The sequence below is a fragment of the Dipodomys merriami genome, unplaced genomic scaffold (assembly GCF_024711535.1).
Source record: "Dipodomys merriami isolate MVZ:Mamm:240054 unplaced genomic scaffold, mDipMer1.0.p SCAF_12, whole genome shotgun sequence".
Taxonomy (NCBI): domain Eukaryota; kingdom Metazoa; phylum Chordata; class Mammalia; order Rodentia; family Heteromyidae; genus Dipodomys; species Dipodomys merriami.
In genome coordinates this window covers 46872153-46892248 of record NW_027202493.1, presented here as the reverse complement: position 1 = coordinate 46892248, position 20096 = coordinate 46872153, and the positions used below count along the sequence as shown (strand labels likewise).

The 20096-nt window shown below is 55.1% G+C and overlaps 1 protein-coding gene across 1 annotated transcript in view; it reads left to right on the top strand.

Moving 5' to 3' along the window:
- Myom2 (myomesin 2) overlaps positions 1-17446 on the top strand; it is a 60282-nt gene extending 42836 nt beyond the window's left edge. Inside the window, exons 26-37 of the mRNA XM_070016829.1 lie at positions 2764-2908; positions 3030-3089; positions 4528-4595; positions 8824-8937; positions 9086-9173; positions 10047-10085; positions 12425-12530; positions 13805-13968; positions 14373-14409; positions 15268-15290; positions 15990-16045; positions 16209-17446. Of these exons, the coding sequence (XP_069872930.1) occupies positions 2764-2908; positions 3030-3089; positions 4528-4595; positions 8824-8937; positions 9086-9173; positions 10047-10085; positions 12425-12530; positions 13805-13968; positions 14373-14409; positions 15268-15290; positions 15990-16045; positions 16209-16520 (1212 nt within the window). The 3' untranslated portion in view covers positions 16521-17446. The remainder of the gene's footprint in view (positions 1-2763; positions 2909-3029; positions 3090-4527; positions 4596-8823; positions 8938-9085; positions 9174-10046; positions 10086-12424; positions 12531-13804; positions 13969-14372; positions 14410-15267; positions 15291-15989; positions 16046-16208) is intronic.
- Positions 17447-20096: the final 2650 nt, after the last annotated feature.

The window sequence follows — 20096 nt, the reverse complement described above, 5'->3', positions numbered from 1 at the left end:
GAGATGAGTCTTATGGACTTTTCCTGCCCGGGCTGTCTTTGAACTGCGATCCTCAGATCTCAGCCTTCTGAGTAGCTAGGATTACAGGCCAGAGCCACCAGCGCCCAACTACAGAACATATTTTTTAAAATTTTATTTTTCCTCTACCATTCCTTCCTTCCCACCTCCACAACTACCCCCCCCCCAATTGCAAAGTTCGTTTTTCAACATAGTATCTTGTACATCTCATTGTTACAGTGGGTCAATCTGTATCCCTATTTAAACATTTTGTTTTTTTCTTCCCCTCCACAAATTATACCAACATCAAATACAGTGAAAATGGGGGTTATACTGTGAGAGAGGGACATACAAAGCAGCAAAAAAATCACATGGTACCTTATAAGTGTGTTAGAAACAATAGCAAGAAAGAAAAAAACACTTGTATTCCTATCTTGGGGTTCATTTCGCTTAACTTTATCTTATCTGGTCATATGTTCATAGCTTTTGACCTTTCTGCTTGACTCAGACATATACTAGTTATTGCAAATAAGGGAAACCATGGGACCTATGTTTCTTTGGGCCTGGCTTACTTCACTTAGTAGAATTTTCCTGTCTTTCCACTTCCTAACAAATGGGGCAATGTCATTCTTTCTGATGGAGGCATAGAATTCCGTTGTGTATATATACCACATTTTCTTGATCACTGCAGAACATCTTTTAATGCACATTTGCTTTAAACATGGTATCATCACTAATCTTTTGGAATATGGCTGCGCTATTTCACATGTGTAATTAGCAGTCCATGGGTGACTTTCACACGCGAAGACTGACACTATTGTAAGCGTCACATGAGAGCCTGCTGCTTCGGACTTGTGAGATCGCTGGGCTTTCTCTTGCTCATGGCGTCCTGTGGGGAAGCCTGATTATGTTACAGTGTTACAGGGCGGTGCCTCAGCCGAGGAAGCCGGAAGCTGCTGGGCTCTGGCCGGGCGAACCGACGCTTTGCCTCTCAGAGCTGATGAGAGTGGGTTCCCGAGGCGTCTCACCTGGGCGTTCTGAGAGCTGAGCGTGAAGTCCTGTGGATGAGGCTGGGCGGTTCCCGGGCAGCCTGACGTTCTCTCTGGATGTGGGAACAGTCATTTCTCAGAACCGGAGGCAGCTCCCGGGGCCGGCGCTGGGCTCACGCACGGGGCCTCGTCCACCTGCCTGGGGTGGGTGCCGGGACCACTGCTGGAGCAGCGGGCGGCGGGTGTGGTCACCCTGCACGGCTGCCGTGGATGCCGCTCTGGAAGGTTCTCCTCAGTCCTGGCCTCTCCCCCGCTTCTCCACCTCCCCTGGTTCTCATCATAGCCTGCTGGTGATCCACACAGCTCATGCTGACGCACGAGAAAGAACACTGCGATTTGTTTTAAAAGTTTATTTTTAATTGTACAAGGGGGTTTTAGTTTAACATGCCTGATTATGAGTACAAAGCCATTTATTTGATCAGTGTGACCCCTTCTGTCATTCAGTATTGGGATTTCTAACTAAAATGGTGTGTGTGTGTGTGTGTGTGTGTGTGTGTGTGTGTGTGTGTGTGTGTGTGTGTGTGTGTGTGTGTGTGTGTGTGTATTGCAGATAAAAGTCTGGGGAGAGTAGGGCAGGCTTTATTCACTTCTACCTGGAAGTCATGGAGATTTCCAGACACGGCGGCTCTCTGCGAAGCCCTGGGAACGCAGCTTCCACTTTCCTCTCCAGTGCTTGGTGGCAGCTATTCTTCAGTGTTCTTGGTGAACACACACTGTCACCACACGGCTCCGGGACAGAGGCCCAGATGAGCGCAGCCCCCGAGGGGCATCGGAGAGCTGGAGAAATACACCTGCAGTGAGAAACCGGAGGGAAGAACACAAAATCAAGGGCAGTCAGGGAGTCTTTTCGGGAAAAGCAGAGATTTGGAGACTGTGGTCTTAGGACGTCACCAACAGCAGAGCGAGCTAGCAGTCTGGGCTTTCTCTCTGTGCCTGACAGACTTTTATGTGGTCGTTGGGTGTTCATTGCTGATTAGGTGCTCGATGAGGCACTTTAGGTTGCAGAGAGGAGGGAGGCACAGGCCTACTTCCCTGTGGCTGGCAGGACAGACAGGTGCCAGGAAGGAAGTCTATGAGGGCACCGTCGGCGCCGGTGTTCGGGGAGCACAGAGCCAGGGCAGGGATGCTGCCAGGAATGAGACTCAGACGCCAGAGAAGCCCGAAGCAGGCCCGAACTCTTCAAGAAGAGTGAGCGGAGCAGGCAGGCTGAGCAGACTTCGGTGGACGTCCCTTCTGTGGACGGGGCCTCCCAGGCTGACTGTCGCCTGCAGGGCACTGGAAGTTGGGGAGCGATGGGATTGAGGCTGCGCAGGGTCTCATTGGTCTGTCCTCCGGTGGTCCGCTGCTGGCTCTGAGCCCCTGTAGCTGTGGGAGGAGCGCCGCTGGGGGTCACTTCGTGCTGTTTGCTGTGCAGGCCTCGGCCAGCGGGCCCTTGATTCCTGCTTTGGCTGGCTTGCCTCTCACGGGTAGCTGTCCTGGGGCAGCGAGTGTTCTGTCGGGAGAGTCCTGTGGGCTCGTGTTCTCCACTCGGAACCTGGTCTGGTCACAGAATGGAGCTTGCAAATTTGTGTTTGGTGGTTGGTCTAGGTGGTTCAGGTGATGGAGTTTCATTCTGTGGCTGTGTGCACCATTCCTTAGGATCCCACAGCAGATTCAGCCATTACACGTGGAGGAAAAACTTCACTATATAATTCTCAATGTCCTCCATTGCTTATAGACACACAGAATTAAATGTGACAAGTCAACCGGACTTATTGAGATGGTGATGGACCGATTTACGATTGAAAATGAAGGCACCTACACCGTGCAGATTCAAGACGGGAAAGCCAAAAACCAGTCTTCTCTGGTCCTTATTGGAGATGGTATGCTAGACTGAACTATTTTCATGCCCATAAAAGTAATTCAAAGAAAATTCTCTTGATGGAGTGAAGCAGACATATTTCCTCTCTTTTCTTTTCTCTTTTTCTTGAATATTGAATTTAGCTTTCAAGGCTGTCCTAGAAGAGGCTGAATTTCAGAGGAAAGAATTCCTCAGGAAGCAAGGTAAGGCGCCTCACATACTTGTTGGAAGCAGACCCCGCAGCATCCCGGTGACTTTGAAAGCATTTACAATGGTTGAAAGTGTAGCTGTTTCCAGCTGGGGACTTGCTCTTTATAGTTCTACTCTCTGGCTAGTCTTTTTTTTTTTTTTTTGGTGTGGCTTTTTTTTTTAATTTAAATTTTATTTTATTTTATTTGAGAACATACTGTACAGAGGGGTTACAATTACATGGGCAGGATAATGCATACATTTCTTACCAAGCATTGCAGCCTCCTCCTTTGTTTACCCTTCACCTCCCTTCCCAGCCTCCCCCCTCCCCCCCACCCAATCATACCCCCCTCCCCCCCCCACCTCTCTGCTAGTCTTGCTTCAGGCTTCAGATGCTTGTGACCCCATGGTCTGAGACTGTTCCTATTTCCTGTCACTGTCCTCATCAAGAGACTGACTCAGTTGGCCAGGCTCTGAGCTCCGAGTAACTGCACCCTTCTGAGAGACAGTTCTTCCCAAATACACATCTCCTTCACACTAACAATTCCATGTAGTGTACTAGGCTCATCTGTGCATTCCTTGTTTGCAACCATCCAGCTCATCCAGACCTGGCCCTAGCCTGGCGCTGTGGCTGGGCACACACACTTCCTGCTCCTCTTTCCTGAGCCTCGCTGCTCCTCCCGGGCTCTCCCGCCTGGCACAGTCCCTCAGAGGAGGCCCCACTGGAGCTCCAAGCCCCACCTGAGCCCACCTTGCCGAGTGTATTGATGTGGCGGAAGTCACTGCACACTTTCTGTGTGTGGTTGTGTTGAATGAGATAGTGGCATTATCATACACTTAGTGTAAGGAGAAGTGATAAACAGTTGAGAATCATTAATCCACTTTTTTTACAGTTTCAAATACTGTATGAATGAAGAACGTTGCTAGGTGGAGCTGTTCTTTCTTCTCATGTCTAGCAGTATGCTTTTTCTAGAGGCTTCGTTTATTGTGTGGTGGACGTTTGGTTAGACAGATGCCTTGAGAGAGAGCACAGTGATTTCAGCAGACTTTTTGTTGAAGAGCAGTGGCATGCCCAGCCCCAAGCAGGGTCCAGACAGTGGCATGCCCAGTCCCAAGCAGGGTCCAGACACGTGCCCGTAGGAGGGGGCGGGGCAGGAGGGGTGGGCCCGCAGGAGGGGCAGAAGAGGCAGGAGAAGTGGGGGGGGAGAGAGGGGGGCAGCAGGGTCAGGCCCAGCGGAAACTGGTGTTGATGCTGAGGCTGTGAACCGTGTCTCCGTTCCACCCTGCAGAGCGCAGGGAAGGAGTGAGTAAACACACCTGCGTGCGTTCACGCAGGCTATACGAGCGCATGCGTCTGTGACTCCTGTAACTTGGCCCCTCTCCCCAGGCCCTCATGCAGGCCATACCAGCGCATGCATCTGTGACTCCTGTAACTTGGCCCCCTCTCCCCAGGCCCTCACTTCGCCGAGTATTTGCATTGGGATGTCACTGAAGAGTGTGAAGTCCGCCTCCTCTGTAAGGTGAGGTCCATTCCCGGGAGCCCGGGGCTCGCGGGGCCCCCAGGGGTGGGCAGGGGCCGTGGGCTCAGCCTGTCCACGCCGTGCACCTGCCGTGGCCCGGCACCACTGCTCCCAGATGAGCGCATGGGTCTGTTCTCCACGGAGAGACTGCTGTGTTGGGTGTGCGAAGGCAGAGGAAAGAGGTGGGTTACTGTATAAAATAAACACGCTGCGTTTGAGCAGGTGAACTTTCCAGAAGGTGTGCCACGGTAAGACACAGTTGTTGGTTGGCGAGAGGACCTCACCGGGAGGTCTGGGGCCTCTGGGGAGCAGAACACAGCCTGAGTTGTATTTTAAGGATTCAGTGGTAAGATCAGCTTTGATCTTTGCTAAGCTCATTTTAAGCGACAAACCTCCCGTTGACGGAGTCGGGGAGCCTGGCTGAGCAGCGACCTCCAGAGGCGCGGTGGACGGGGCCATCAAGCAGGAGCTGAGCTGGGTGCGAGTCCCAGGGTGCCTTGTGGGGTCTGGGTCCCAGGACTTTACAGGAGATTGACGGATTAAATTAACTTTCCCTGGGCCTCCCTAACCATCGCTAGTGGTGACAATTGATCTCTAACTTCCCATCACAATCTTCTTTGTTGTGAAAGCCAGGGATAAAGCTTTGATACTTAAAAATCCCCACAGATGTCATAAATTAATAATAGAAAAATGCTTATGTTTTTAATTTGTTTTGGCAGTGAGTAGATCATTTCTGTGTTAATATGTTCAGAAGGAAGACTGAGAAATGTTTGGGAAAGAAAAGAAGTTGAGTTGCAAAGAGGTTGGAGAGGCTTGCGCAGGCCTGGCCCCCAGACGGGAAGCTCACTGGTATTCAAAGCCAGGAGTGCAGCAGGGCCCAGGAGGGAGGCCGCCGCCCCCTGCTGCGTGCGCTGGAAGAAGCGATTTTCTCAAGGGATTACCTGGTGGAAAGTTGACGTGTGTTTGGATTTCTAGATGGGACTCAAAGCTGGGTTTGTTAGTGGTCTGGTCCTCTTTCGTGACTCAGGGCGGGCAGGGCCCTGGTGCTGAACCACGGATAAATGCTTCAGGGAACTGGGGCTCCCGACTCCCATGTTCATAGACCCTGAACACAAACATCAGAGAACCCAGATAACCATCACTTGAGCGTTAAACATTTTGCATTCTAATGCTCTGTGTCTCCTTGCCAGTCCTGTGATGCTGATTCTGTGAGCCATTTTCCAACATCACTTTTTTTTTTTAAATTTAGGGACTCAGGTAGATGAGCATTTTAAAGTTCATCATTTACACAGCAAAGTGTTTGGAGAATAACATGAAATAATATATTTATGTTATCACTTTACAGAAGCCCTTTCAAAAAAAGAAATGTTTAAGAGAAATCTTAGTCATAGAGAGGCGGCATTAGCCAGCTCAGAGAGGGTCAGGGGCTTTGCGTGGCCCGGGGCGGGCATGCCATGGGCAGGAGGTCCGCTGCCCGCCGTGCCCAGTGTGCTATGCGCTGCCCGCCGTGCCCGGTGTGCTATGCGCTGCCCGCCGTGCCCGGTGTGCTATGCCCCAGTGTCTGGGGTCAGAGTGGAACGGAGGGGGAGTAGTATGGAGGGCCTGAGACTGCTCCCCTGGGCATCAGACGGACCCAGGTGTTTTCAGAGAACACAGGCTGAAGATGGCTGGGAAGTTCGGTGTTGGCACCCAGGGACCCACAATTGAGAATATCCTCATGACTGTGGAGGGAGACAGACCTGAGCTCAGAGTGAGGGCTTTGCCGTGAGTGGACTCCAGATGGACACGGGGGGCCGGGGGACTGCTGTGGGCTCCACCAGGCCGTGTGCACGCTCCCGCGCTGGCGGGGGACGCCCCAAGGGTCCTCTGCCCCCCAGACACCCCAGGATGAGGTCTCTGTACCAGGCAGGGCCCCTCATTGGTGAACACGGTGATCAAAACAGCAGAATCTCTGCTTGTGACACGTTTTCACCGACACTGCCACGGAGTGCAGATTCTAAGCACGTGGCACAGCTGCACCCCGAGAGCTCACCCTGCAGAGCCGCCTCTGGTCCCCTCCGTCCTGGCGTCTCTGGTCCCCTCCATCCTGGCGCCTCTGGTCCCCTCCGTCCTGGCGTCTCTGGTCCCCTCCGTCCTGGCGTCTCTGGTCCCCTCCGTCCTGGCGTCTCTCGTCCCCTCCGTCCTGGCGTCTCTCTCTGGTCCCTTCCGTCCTGGCGTCTCTCTGGTCCCCTCTGTCCTGGCATCTCTGGTCCCCTCCGTCCTGGCGTCTCTCTCTGGTCCCCTCCGTCCTGGCGTCTCTCTCTGGTCCCCTCCGTCCTGGCGTCTCTCTCTGGTCCCCTCCGTCCTGGCGTCTCTGGTCCCTTCCGTCCTGGCGTCTCTGGTCCCCTCCGTCCTGGCATCTCTCTCTGGTCCCCTCTGTCCTGGCGTCTCTCTCTGGTCCCCTCCGTCCTGGCGTCTCTCTGATCCCCTCCGTCCTGGCGTCCCTGGTCCCCTCTGTCCTGGCGTCTCTGGTCCCCTCCGTCCTGGCGTCTCTCTCGTCCCCTCCGTCCTGGCGTCTCTCTCTGGTCCCCTCCGTCCTGGCGTCTCTCTCTGGTCCCCTCCGTCCTGGCGTCTCTCTCTGGTCCCCTCCGTCCTGGCGTCTCTCTCTGGTCCCTTCCGTCCTGGCGTCTCTGATCCCCTCTGTCCTGGCGTCTCTGGTCCCCTCCGTCCTGGCGTCTCTGGTCCCCTCCGTCCTGGCGTCTCTGGTCCCCTCCGTCCTGGCGTCTCTCTGATCCCCTCCGTCCTGGCGTCTCTCTGATCCCCTCCGTCCTGGCGTCTCTCTCTGGTCCCCTCCGTCCTGGCGTCTCTGGTCCCCTCCGTCCTGGCGTCTCTCTGATCCCCTCCGTCCTGGCGTCTCTCTGGTCCCCTCCGTCCTGGCGTCTCTCTCTGGTCCCCTCCGTCCTGGCATCTCTGGTCCCCTCCGTCCTGGCGTCTCTCTGATCCCCTCCGTCCTGGCGTCTCTCTGGTCCCCTCCGTCCTGGCGTCTCTCTCTGGTCCCCTCCGTCCTGGCGCCTCTGGTCCCCTCCGTCCTGGCGTCTCTCGTCTCCTCCGTCCTGGCGTCTCTGGTCCCCTCCGTCCTGGCGTCTCTCTGATCCCCTCCGTCCTGGCGTCTCTCGTCCCCTCCGTCCTGGCGTCTCTCTCTGGTCCCTTCCGTCCTGGCGTCTCTCTGGTCCCCTCTGTCCTGGCATCTCTGGTCCCCTCCGTCCTGGCGTCTCTCTCTGGTCCCCTCCGTCCTGGCGTCTCTCTCTGGTCCCCTCCGTCCTGGCGTCTCTCTGATCCCCTCCGTCCTGGCGTCTCTGGACACCTCCGTCCTGGCGTCTCTCTCTGGTCCCCTCCGTCCTGGCGCCTCTGGTCCCCTTGGTCCTGGCATCTCTCTCTGGTCCCCTCCGTCCTGGCGTCTCTGGTCCCCTCCGTCCTGGCGTCTCTCTCTGGTCCCCTCCGTCCTGGCGTCTCTCGTCCCCTCCGTCCTGGCGTCTCTGGTCCCCTCCGTCCTGGCGTCTCTCTCTGGTCCCCTCCGTCCTGGCGTCTCTCGTCCCCTCCGTCCTGGCGTCTCTCTCTGGTCCCCTCCGTCCTGGCGTCTCTGGTCCCCTCCGTCCTGGCGTCTTGTGGGATGTGGGTACACCATCGTCAGGCCCACGGGCTCCGGGCACACCCATATTCCCTCACACGGGACAGCACGCATAGGCTCCCAGGGACACAGCGGTGTCGCCCACGAACCCACGCCTGCCGCTCTGCAGAGTCCTCTGAAGCTCTGCCCCTGCGTGAAGCCAGAGCCAAGCAGCAGGAGGGCTTCTCCCAGCAGCTGCTCTGTCTGCGTTTTGTTCCCTTTGGGTCTCTGCATCTGGGAGAGTTTTGTAGGCCTCTAAGAATAGTCTGTATTATTTCTAGATTAAAAAATACATCCCCTGTGACTCATTCGCAGTAATGATGTTTCCTATTAGCCAGCTCATTTTACAGTCAGAGTCGTGAGAGTCATTGGCGCTGTCTCCCTGGGAGGGCATCATTATTCTAGAAGGTGGAATATAGCAATGTCTTTGCCATAGCAAGGGACAGCTTTTCCGTGAGCCTCCACCTGAGCCGGTCTCGAGTGAAGATGATGTGGTTCCCGGGTCTGTGTTTGCAGTCCTGAAGGTTTTTCTCACTCACAGCCTGAATGATTCCACAGCTCACTGGGGTCTCTGCTTCACAGGTCGCCAATACCAAGAAAGAGACGGTGTTCAAGTGGCTCAAGGACGATGTTCTGTATGAGACGGAGACGCTGCCGGACCTGGAGAGAGGCGTCTGTGAGCTGCTCATCCCCAAGGTGCCGTGTGCCGGCACAGCCAGCCTGCCTGGAAGCCCTCCAAGTCCGCCTTGTCTTTGTTGGTTTGCTGGGACAGGGCATTCGCGCCCAGGGCCCACGGAGGCGCGGTACCTGGCTCACGAAGATGGGGCTTGTGCTTTATTTGTAGCTGTCCAAGAAGGATCATGGTGAATACAAGGCAACCTTGAAAGATGACAGAGGTCAAGACGTGTCCGTCCTTGAAATAGCAGGCCAAGGTGAGTGACGCCACTTTGTCCTCCTGGCCCGCCCCCCTTGTGTGTGACACTGAGCTGCTTGACTGACCAGGTGGGTTCTACATCCATGGCCCCTGCACATTTTGTTTTCTTCTTTGGCCAGTCCTGGGACTAGAACTCTGGACCAGCGTGCTGTCCCTGAGTTCTTTTGTTCAAGAGCTCTTGCTGGGCTCCGGTGGCTCATGCCTGTAATTCAAGTTACTGAGGAGGCTGAGATCCAAGGATCATGGTTCAAAGCCCGTGAAACTCTGATCTTCAATTAACCACTAGAAAACCAGAAGTGATGCTGTGGCTCAAGCGGTAGAGTGCTCACCTTGAGCTGAAGAGCACAGGGACAGTGCCCAGGCCCAGAGTTCAAGCCCCACAACCGCAAAAAAAAAAAAAAAAAAAGACGAGCTCTACCACTTGAGCCACAGCACCACTTCCAGTTTTTGGTGGTTTATTGTAGATAAGAGTCTCACAAACTTTCCTTTTTGTGGCTTTGAACCACAATCCTTAGATCTCAGCTTCCTGAGTAGCTGAGGTTACAGGCAGGAGCCACTGGTGCCTAGTCTCGTGCATATTTTGTAGCCAGCTCTGTGGAAGAGAAGACACTGCGTCAGCTGTGTTGCATGCTGTTGGCGAAGTTTGTGTGCTGGCTAGTGCAGCAGCTGGAGTCTGTGCATGCGATGTTCAGTTCAGGGTGCTGGTGATCTATGCTGTGTAAGGGGTGACAGCTGGAAGGACTTACGGCACACAGAGCCTTCACGGATAGGGTGGCCAATAACGTGTCATTTTCCAGATTTAATCAGACCCTGGAGAGGAGGCTTCCTGTTACAGTGCCACCCTGACGCGCCTCTCTGTTCTCTCTTCCAGTGTACGAGGACATGATCTTGGCGATGAGTCGAGTCTGTGGTAAGAGATGCCCTCTGGTTAGCGCTACCATCAGCGGTGTTCACCCCTGGAGGGAGGGATCAGGAGGTGCAGCCGCGCCCACGTGACCGCCCCGGCTGGAGGGTCCCCCCCACCCCGCTTTCTCCAGAGCTTTGGGCTGAGCACGGAGCCTGGGGTTCCACTCAGCCACCTCTGGCCATCTGCCTCCGGTGATTCTGGCAATGGCTTTACCCAGAACTGCGGTCAGCATCCTTATTTCAAGAACGGAAGGGAACTAACAGCCTTTAGAACTGGGACGACTCCTATGTGCCACACCAATGTCTGCTAAGTTCTTTCTCCATTTGCCCTTCCATGGAATCCATCAGAGCGAAGATAATGGTTATTTTTAGTTTTTCTGGTCCTGGGCTTGGACTCTGGGCCTGGTCACTGTCCAAGCTCCTGTTTTGCTCAAGGCTAGCTAGCTCTCTACCACTTGAGCCACAGTGTCACTCCCAGCTTTTTCTGTGAGTAATTAGAAGAGTCTCACGGCTCTCCTGCCTGGGTTGGCTGCAAACCTTGATTGATCCTCAGACCTCACTAGGGTAACGGGCAAGAGCCACCGGCCCCCAGTGATGACGGTTATGAATTTAGCAATAGTAGCTCACATGTGTATAACGTGTTCTGCTAGCAGATCTCCTCACAGAATATCTGGCTTGTTTTCTGGTCAGGTAGCAAAGACCTAGCATGCAGGTAGCTTCTGGTGGGTGCTCAGCCCGCTGCGTCAGGACCTCCCGGAAGCCTCCGGAAGCGGCCGCCCTTCACCCCACTCCCACGCCTCTCCCAGCATTCCTGTAAATGTCTCTTCTCATTGCTGTCTCCAGACAGCCCGGGACACTGACCACCCTGCACACGTCCTGCCTGAGGCGGCTGGGCCTCCTCCACCCTCTCACGATTCAACCAACAGCTCTCGGTTTTTGCTGTCTTAGTTCGCAGATCCGTTGTACCTGGGTATTCTTTCTGGTTGAATAGTATTCCGTGGAACACGTGAACCGTAATTTCCTCATTCATCTGTTGTTGGGCTGTTCTGGTAGGCGTGTGTCTGCAGGTGTCTCTCTTGGCTGTTGGTTTATTCTCCTTTGGACATGTGCTCACGAGCGGTAGGCTGGGATCATAAGCAGGCTGTTTGCAGTGTTTGAGGGCCCTGCGCAGTGTTTCCATAGTCTTTTCCCTATTCAGATTCCCACCAACAGAACACCAGGGTCCCCCTCGCCTGCTTCCTTGCCAGTGTGTATGGTTTGTTTGTTTGTTTGGTGTGGGGCTTAAACTCTGGGCCTGAGCTCTGTCCCTCAGCTCCTTAGTTCAAAGCAAGCGCTCTACCGCTTGAGCCACAGCACCACTTCCAGTTTTCTGGTGGTTTATTGGAGATAAGAGTCTCACAGACTTCCCTGCTCGGGCTGGCTTTGAACTGTGATCCTCAGATCTCAGCCTCCTGAGTAGCTAGGATGACAGGCTGAGCCACCGGTGCCCAGCAGGTTTGTGTGCTTGATTACTGTTCTTCTGGGGAGAACAGGCTCTTAGCGTGGTTTGCACATAGCATCGTGTAGTTTTGGTTTGCATTTCCTTCATGGCTAAGGGTGCTGAACATTTGTTCATGTCTCTATCAGCCATATCGATTTCCCTTTCTGAGAAATGTCTCTTCAGTCCATTTACCCATTTATCAACTGGGCTATAACTCAAGAATATCTGTTTTTTGAGTTATTTGTACATTCTGATATTAATCCCTATATGTTGAATATAGAGGAATCTGGAGAAGATCCTTTTCTGTTCTGTGGATTGTCTCTCAGCTCTGGTAACTGCTTTTTTGTTGCTGTAGTGCTGTTAAGAAGCGTTTTAGTTCGATGTAGGCTCTCGTCCGCTCCTGCCTTTGTTTCCTGGTGGTCTTTGCTGGTTCTTCCCACGCGTTGGGCTGCCAGGCTGTCAGCGTAACGAGTCCCTGTCACCTGCACCCCTCCAGCGCAGCTGCTCAGGGGCAGGGGCTGGCTCTTGAAAAATGGTGCGTTTCTCCCCGTGCTCCGCAAAGGGCTTTTTGGAACATTCTGGTCTGTGGGCTTGCTTCCTGAGCATGTGTGATGGGGACAGACTTCGGCCCCTGCCTCGTGAGGTGTCTGCAGACAGCACGCCCGCTCTGTCGGGGGTGAGAGTGCGAGGAGCGGCCCTGCTGCCCTCTGGAGATCTCAGCCCGCTCTGTCTGCCGCCCTCTGAGATCTCAGCCTGCTCTGTCTGCCGCCCTCTGAGATCTCAGCCCGCTCTGTCGGGGGTGAGAGTGCGTGGAACACGGCCCTGCCGCCCTCTGGAGATCTCAGGCCTTCTGTCGTCCACAGGAGCGTCCGCCTCCCCGCTGAAGGTTCTGTGCACCCCAGAGGGAATCAGACTCCAGTGTTTCATGAAGTACTTCACAGAAGAAATGAAAATCAACTGGTATCACAAGTAAGTGGGGGGTGAGGCTTGGATGCACCGGGCCTGTGTGTCGTGGAGATGCTGCAGTTCTGAGCTCCGTGAGCGTCGTGGGCAGTGGGGGGCAGTGGGGGGGGGCACGGGGGAGGCGCTCCCGGCACGGGTTGGTTACAGTTAGCCCTGCTCATAACCAGTTTGTCTGGAAGCCAGCAGAATGCTAAAGGAGCGGCCACTGTTTATAAACCAGACCCAAATTTCTAGTCACTGGCTTTTCACTAGGCTTGGGGAAAAAGACAAGGCCCTAAGCCCAGTAGCAATAAAACAGTATTAATAATAATTAATAATGACCTCACCCAGGGGGTGACTCTTCCATCAGTGCCACAGGCTCTCAGCCAGAACCAAAGCAGGACCAGATCTACAGATCTCTGTGTCTGCAGGACGGGATCGCACGGGGCTTGGGGAGCAGGCCCTGTCCTTCTGTTCGCCTGGCCTCCACGCCAAGGCCCCGACAGCCCTGTCTTTAGCCAGCTGGACAATTTACAGTTCTGTTCCATTTCCAAAGCGTGACTCTGTTTAGATAAGTCTGCTTGGGACTGAATTGTACTTCCAGTGGAGTGTCTGTTCCTGGGCACGTTTTGGCCCCTGTTTAAATTTCGCCATGCCAAGCCTGTCCTGGTGAACTTGGATTCAAAAGGAGGACCTCGGCCCACTGGAGTCTGCGCGCACCTCCGCGCGGCTCCACGGTTCTGGGCGAGTCTGTGCTGGGCAGGGCTTCCACAGGCCCAGGCTCCGACGGTCCCGAGCAGAGCTTCGGCGGCAGGGATCGCCAAGCCCAAGTAAAGTCAGACCACGAGGCCACAGCTTGCTGAAAAGGTGGCTTTCAATCCAGCGTACGGTGGATGTATGCTGGATAAGACATTCTTTTCAGGACGGAGTAATATTCCCTCACAGAGTTTACTCATCCATTTATCTGCCTGTGGCTACGTGGGCCTTTCCGCCAAGGCCGCTGTGGAGTGTGGCGAGGGTGGGTGTTCATTTGAGCATTTACTCAACCAGGATCGCTGCGTTGTGTCATAGTCTTGGACTTCTGTACTATGTGCATGGGATAGTTTGAAGTTCAGCATGTGGGGATAACTAGTACGTGAAATAGTTCATACATCTTCAAACCAAGTATCACTTTAGGATTGCAAGGTGTGCTTAGTAAATTTGTGGGAGTCAGACACATCTGCTGAGGCTTTGGTGTCAGCATAGGGATCTGTGAGAGACCTGGAAACAGAACCCCGTGTGTTCTTGCGGTTTTCTTGAAGAGATGCCAAGATCTCCTCGAGCGAGCACATGCGGGTCGGCGGGAGTGAGGAGATGGCGTGGCTGCAGATCTGCGAGCCCTCAGAGAAGGACAAGGGGAAGTACACCTTTGAGATTTTCGATGGCAAGGACAACCACCAGCGTTCCCTCGACCTGTCTGGGCAGGGTAAGCGAGGGGTGCCGCTTCAGCCTCTGACGCACTGCGTCTGGGATGCACTGCGTCTGGGATGCACTGCGTCTGGGCAGGGTAAGCGAGGGGTGCCGCGTCAGCCTCTGACGCACTGCGTCTGGGATGCACTGCGTCTGGGATGCACTGCGTCAGGTCAGGGTAAGCGAGGGGTGCTGCGTCAGCCTCTGACACCCTGCGTCAGGTCAGTGCCAGGTGGGAGGGCCTGCCACATTAGTGCCCGGTACACCATGTCAGCAGTCATGTGATGTGACAGAATGGAGACAAATCAAACCCTGAAGATCAGCGCGTTCCCGTGGTTATACTCAGCTTTCTATTAATTGACGTGCCCAGTGGCTAAACACGGTGAAGCAGCTTCTAACTTCTGAAATGTTCTCTTCCAGCCTTTGACGAAGCATTTGCGGAATTCCAGCAACTCAAGTAAGGACTGCATGCTTGCTTACTCCCTGTCAGATAGGGTCCGTCTGCTCTGGTCCCCCGCTGGGTCATCTAGTTATCACCTCAGGAATGTGCTGTTCCTGGGTCAGAAGGAGCCTAACATCCAATTGAAGATATTCTTCTAAACTAGAAATGCATTTGTAGACCGAGTTTCTAGGTTGATTGGGACCTTAAGTGATTAAAATGATACATTTCTGCAATGATTGCAACCTCAGTGATATGTTGCACAGAGCAGCTTCTTAAAAGAATGGCTCGGGAATTTCAAATCTGTCTGTCTCGGAGCCTGGGCAGGGGACAGTTCCCGGATCTGGCTAGGTTCGGTGGCACGTCTTTGACTGGCCAGATTAACCAGAAACCAACAAGTCAAAAATCGCCTGAGGTCTCCAATGCGAGCTGGTGAGCTTGTGGCAGACAACGATGCCTTCAGCCTCTAGTGTGGAGCGCAGCCTTCCGGGGGGTCTCGGCATTTCCCATCTCGGAGTGAAGGGTGGAAGTTGTAGGAAAAATGCACGGGCAGATTCCGTGCCCACAGATGGGACCTGTGGCGGTCAGGAGTGGACAGATGGCCTGGCTCTGTGCCGGGCGCTGTTGCGTCCCTGTCATCACGCCCTAAAGTGCAGTGTGACAATGACTTACTCCGTTTATGTTGGTGTGGGCATTGCAAGCACTCTAGAGAAGGCGTTAGGCATCTGGGAGGAAGTACGTGGTCTCGGGCCCTGGGGAGGCCAGCGGCTTTGCTTCTGACTCCATGGCCACCACAGCTCTCGAGCTCAGGGACGTAGCTGCGGCTGCGCTTCTCAGCACTCTCTCCTCTCTCTCCCCCCTCCCCGTCCCTCCCAGGGCCGCCGCGTTTGCCGAGAAGAGTAAGTATACCTGCGTGACAACAGACGGGACAGGACCCAAATTCCACACAAGTCATTTTGTGTCTCTAACCAGCATCCTTCCTGTCCTGGTCTAAGTGTGACCCCTGCCCCTGGCCTCAGTCTCCACCTGTTCCTCTTCCTGCCCCCACCTACCCTTGCAAGATGTTGCTCCCAGAGGCTGAGCTCTTCCCTCCGGACCAAGCCAGGCCTTGGGCCTCGGGCTCGGGCCTTGGGCCTTGGGCTTGGCCTTGGCCTCCTTCCTCAGCCGACTGTCATCGTATTTTCTGCAGTGTCACGCTGTCTCCTCACTGCGTCACCTCCTTGTTATCTCAATGCCCGCAGCTTCTGGTCTGCTTCTCCTCAGTGCCTGTGTCTTTGCTGCCCGCATCCTTTCCCCGGGGTGTGAGCTCTCTCCCGGGGGTGTGAGCTCTCTCCTGGGGGTGTGAGCTCTCTCCTGGGCGTGTGAGCTCTCTCCCGGGGGTGTGAGCTCTCTCCCGGGGGTGTGAGCTCTCTCCCGGGGGTGTGAGCTCTCTCCCGGGGGTGTGAGCTCTCTCCCTGGGGTGTGAGCTCTCTCCCGGGGGTGTGAGCTCTCCCGGGGGTGTGAGCTCTCCCGGGGTGTGAACTCCCCCCCGGAGTGTGAGCTCCTTCCCTGCCGTCATGGTGCCTGGGCTCCCTTAACCTGGCTCTCTCCCTTTGCAGACCGGGGCAAGGTGATCGGCGGCTTACCCGACGTGGTGACCATAATGGAGGGCAAGGTGAGAGCAGAGGCGGTGGGGCCGCTGTGGCGATGTGGGGTGCGGCCCCGCCGTGGCGATGTCGGGTGCGGCCCCGCCGTGGCGATGTGGGGTGCGGCCCCGCCGTGGCGATGTGGGGTGCGGCCGTCCTCCTGACTCTTTCCGCGCCACACCCCCTCTGCAGACCTTGAACCTGACCTGCACAGTGTTTGGAAACCCTGACCCAGAAGTGGTTTGGTTCAAGAACGACAAGGACATCGAGCTGAGTGAGCACTTCGCGGTGAAGGTGGAGCAGTCCAAGTACGTCAGCCTCACCATCAGCGGGGTCACCGCCGAGGACTCGGGCAAGTACAGCATCAACGTCAAGAACAAGTACGGAGGGGAGAAGATCGATGTCACCGTCAGCGTGTACAAGCATGGGGAGAAGATTCCAGAGCTCTCTGCACCCCAGCAGGCCAAGCCGAAGCTCATCCCCGCGTCCACCTCTGCGGAATGAGGGGCGTTTGCAGCTGGGGGGCGGGGGGGAGGGGAGGGCAGGGGAGGGCACGTTGTGTGAATGCTGTGTACTGGGCCTGGAAGCCAGGACCATAGGCCATCCCTGTGTCAGAGAGTCCCCACGTGACGTCATGCATGTCAGATGGTCCCTGAGCGATGTCACGTGTCATAGTCTGAGTGATGTCACACATGTCAATCCGCGAGTGACATCACGCATGTCAGAGAGTCCCCAAGCAACGTCACTTGTGTCAGTCTCTGAGCGATGTAACACGTCAGATGGTCCCTGAGTGATGTCATGCGCGTCAGATCCCAAATGACATTACACATGCCAGATAGTCCCTGAGTGACATGCATGTCATTCCCCTGAGTGATGTCACATGTGTGAGGTAGTTGCAGAGTGATGGCACGCATGTCATAGAGTTCCTGAGCGGCGTCACGTGTGTCATGTGTGGTGTCACGTGTGTTAGGTAGTTGCATAGTGATGTGTGTCATAGAGTTCCTGAGCGGCGTCACGTGTGTCATGTGTGGTGTCACATGTGTTAGGTAGTTCCAGAGTGATGTGTGTCATAGAGTTCCTGAGCGGCGTCACGTGTGCCAGGCAGTCCATTGCATGTTAGGCCTCTGAGTTCTCACTGTGACTTTCTGTGCACAGTTGCTCAGCTCGCATGCACAGGAGGGTGACCGGCAGGTAGTGGCGGGGGCAGGCGGCCAGGGCAGCGTGGTGGTCTGGGTCGTGGGGACATGGGGGTGGGCTCAGTGTCCAGAGCTGTTCCTGTGAGTGGGCTCAGTGTCCAGAGCTGTTCCCGTGCGTGGGCCACACTGGTGGCTGCAGCCCTGGTGGTCTGGAACCCCGCTGGGGACCCGGTGTTTCCCGGGGCCACTGTTTTCTTCTGGTTTCAAGCCAATAAAATGTTAAAATTCACCGTATGTGGTTTTCTGAGCCTAAATCCTGCCTAAGTAACTCTTCCCTCCTGGCCAGTTCGGTGATGGGTTTTCGTGCGATTTCACAGCTGCACGTGTGTGGACAGTGAGCTGAGGCCCCGGGACCCAGGTGCATCTTGCTTCTAGAAAGCTCCCGCTGCCCCCTGCAGCTCCTCGCGGGGGGAGGGGAGGGGAAGCCAGGAGCGTGCACCTTGCGAGGGTCAGAGAACTCATCCAGGACTCGGACCGTCTGCAGAGGGAGCGTGTGCATGCATGTGTGCGTGTGGATGCATGCATGTATATGCATATGTGCACAGTGCAGGTGTGTGCTGTGCGCATGTGTGCACATTTGTACCTATGTGCACGTGCGAGTGTGCCTGTGTATGTGTGGGGTCTTGGTTCTGCTCTAGTGGTTAATTAATCGGGAAGGGATTCTGGCGGGGGTGGGCGTGCAGTCCAGGTGGGAAAGAAGTGTGGCTAATTCCAGAAGTTCTCGGGGTGAGTGGGGGCTCTCTGGTTTGCAGAGCTGCCAAGTCCTCTGGTGTAAAAGCCCAGCCATTGTGATTCAGCGTAAAAGCTGCTTTGCAGTCCAATGGGCTTCCACTGTTGGGGGCCATTGTATCTCTGTGGGTCATTAAGGCCAAACCAAATATTATGGCTTCTTGTTGTTTTCTTGAAGGTGCTCACAGGCAGGCGGAATCTTGAATGTGGTAATGACACAAAGCTTGTCCTTAGTGAGGGCATTCGGCTCCCACAGAGGCCAGCTGCAGGTCTCAGCCAGAATCCTTCCTGGGGTAGGGGAGAGTCAGGAGGTCTCGTGGGTGGTGACAATGCCCCGTGGTACAGCAGGCACGGCGGATTTGTGAGTTCCCAACGTCAGTTTTGATGAACAGAAGTTGCTTGTCTTCAGGTTTAAACCGTCCTTTGCTGCTGCTGTTGTGTAGCAATTGTGGTTCTCAGGAAAGAATTAAAACGTTTAGGAATGTCTTAAAGCCCAGATTTAAAAAACACCCTTTTGTAAGAGCAGTTTCAGGTTCACAGCAAAATGGAGAGGAAGGAGCAGGTTTTCATACATTCCTGTCCCTGCCTCGCAGTCTTCCTCCCGTTAAAGTTCTGACAAAGCCGGGGGAGGTAATCCTGGTCCCGTCCCTGTCCGCGGGGACCTCAGGAGGAGGAGGGGCGTGGGAGAGGGCCTTCTCTGGGGTGGCCGGGCCGGGGCTCCTGGCTCCCTTGTCCAGGGTCTCCTCCACCTCCCGAGTCCCCCGCGGGGGCCCCTGGGCGAGCGGGCGGGGCCGTGGGGTGGGGTGGGGTGGGGCACAGGCCTGCGGCTCTCCATGGGGCTCCCGGCTTCTCCTGGCTCTGGCTGTGCCGTTCACCCCGGCCAGGCTCTGTTCCTTCCCTGTGAGCACTGATCTTGGAGCCTGCTTCCCTCAGCTCTGTCTTGGGTGGAGCTGTGAGGTGGTCGGCGGCGCTGGTTCTCAGCCACTCTCATGAAGGAGGACGGAGCCTCCCGCTTGGCTTCCCTGCCACACCCTGTGGGTCCACCAGGTGGCGCTCAGACCTCGGGCACGGCTGTGCCGGGCGGCCGCGTCCTCGGGGGAGGCCTGGCCTCCTTTGAAGGAAGATTGTTGAAGGCATCGGAGCTCCTGGCGATAAGGACGGGGCTGACGCTGGTTTCCAGGACATAGCAATAACACAGCGTCACCACCGCAGTGCACATTAGGAGGGATGAAAGGCCTTCGGAGTCAGTGCCCAGCTCTGTTACATCCGCAAAGTCGTAAAGCTGTGGGAGCCGTTGGCGCACTGAGTCTGGGGCCTGGATTTTAAATATCCACCTTTCAAGGAGCACGTCAGAGGCCGGCGAACTTCATTCTTCAGAGGAGGAATTTTCAGTGCTGGGATTTCACCCGCGGTGTATGACGCACAAAACGGTGACGTGGGGACGTGGGCAGGGCTTCCTGGGTCTCTGGGGAGCTGCGTCCGCCCCGGCACCCTCGGCCGTCCATCCATCCACAGTCTCTCTGTGGGCTTCTGCTCCTAGGATCAGAAAAGGTTTTCAGGTTTGTGGATTTGGGACTGTAAGCTGCTTGAAGCTACTAGAAACGTCTCTCCCTCTTTGTGTCACAGTAAACAAGGTTAACTTCATCTTCTTATTAACAAAATGTAACTGTTTATAGTTAAGTAAAGGAAGGAAAAATTAACTCTGATAGTCTCATCTTTCACTGGCTTAAAATGGATTAGAATCCGATTTAGGCTCATTTTACCTGTGCAGTCACGATCATATTTTTAAACAAATGGATTCTATTAGAAAGGCCTATCATGGGGTTTATTAAAGAGCATATTAACAGGCCACAGTAAAAATCAAAATTAAAGCAGAATTCTAGATCAGCTCAACCTTCAGCCCGCAGCCTCAGGCAGCCCCTGGCTTTGTCTTGAGGGCTTTAAGCCCCTTCCACCCCCAGCCGCCATCACGCTGATTTGTCTGCTTTCATTTTACTGAAATATTCCTCTCCTTGCCCAGTAACACACAGCGCGGTCCTTCCGCTCCTGTCAGCGGTATGCAGTGTGATGACGATTGGCCCTGGGGGGGAGGGATTCCTCGTGGCCCTGGGGGGGAGGGATTCCTCGTGGCCCTGGTCTGGAATGAGTGTCGTGG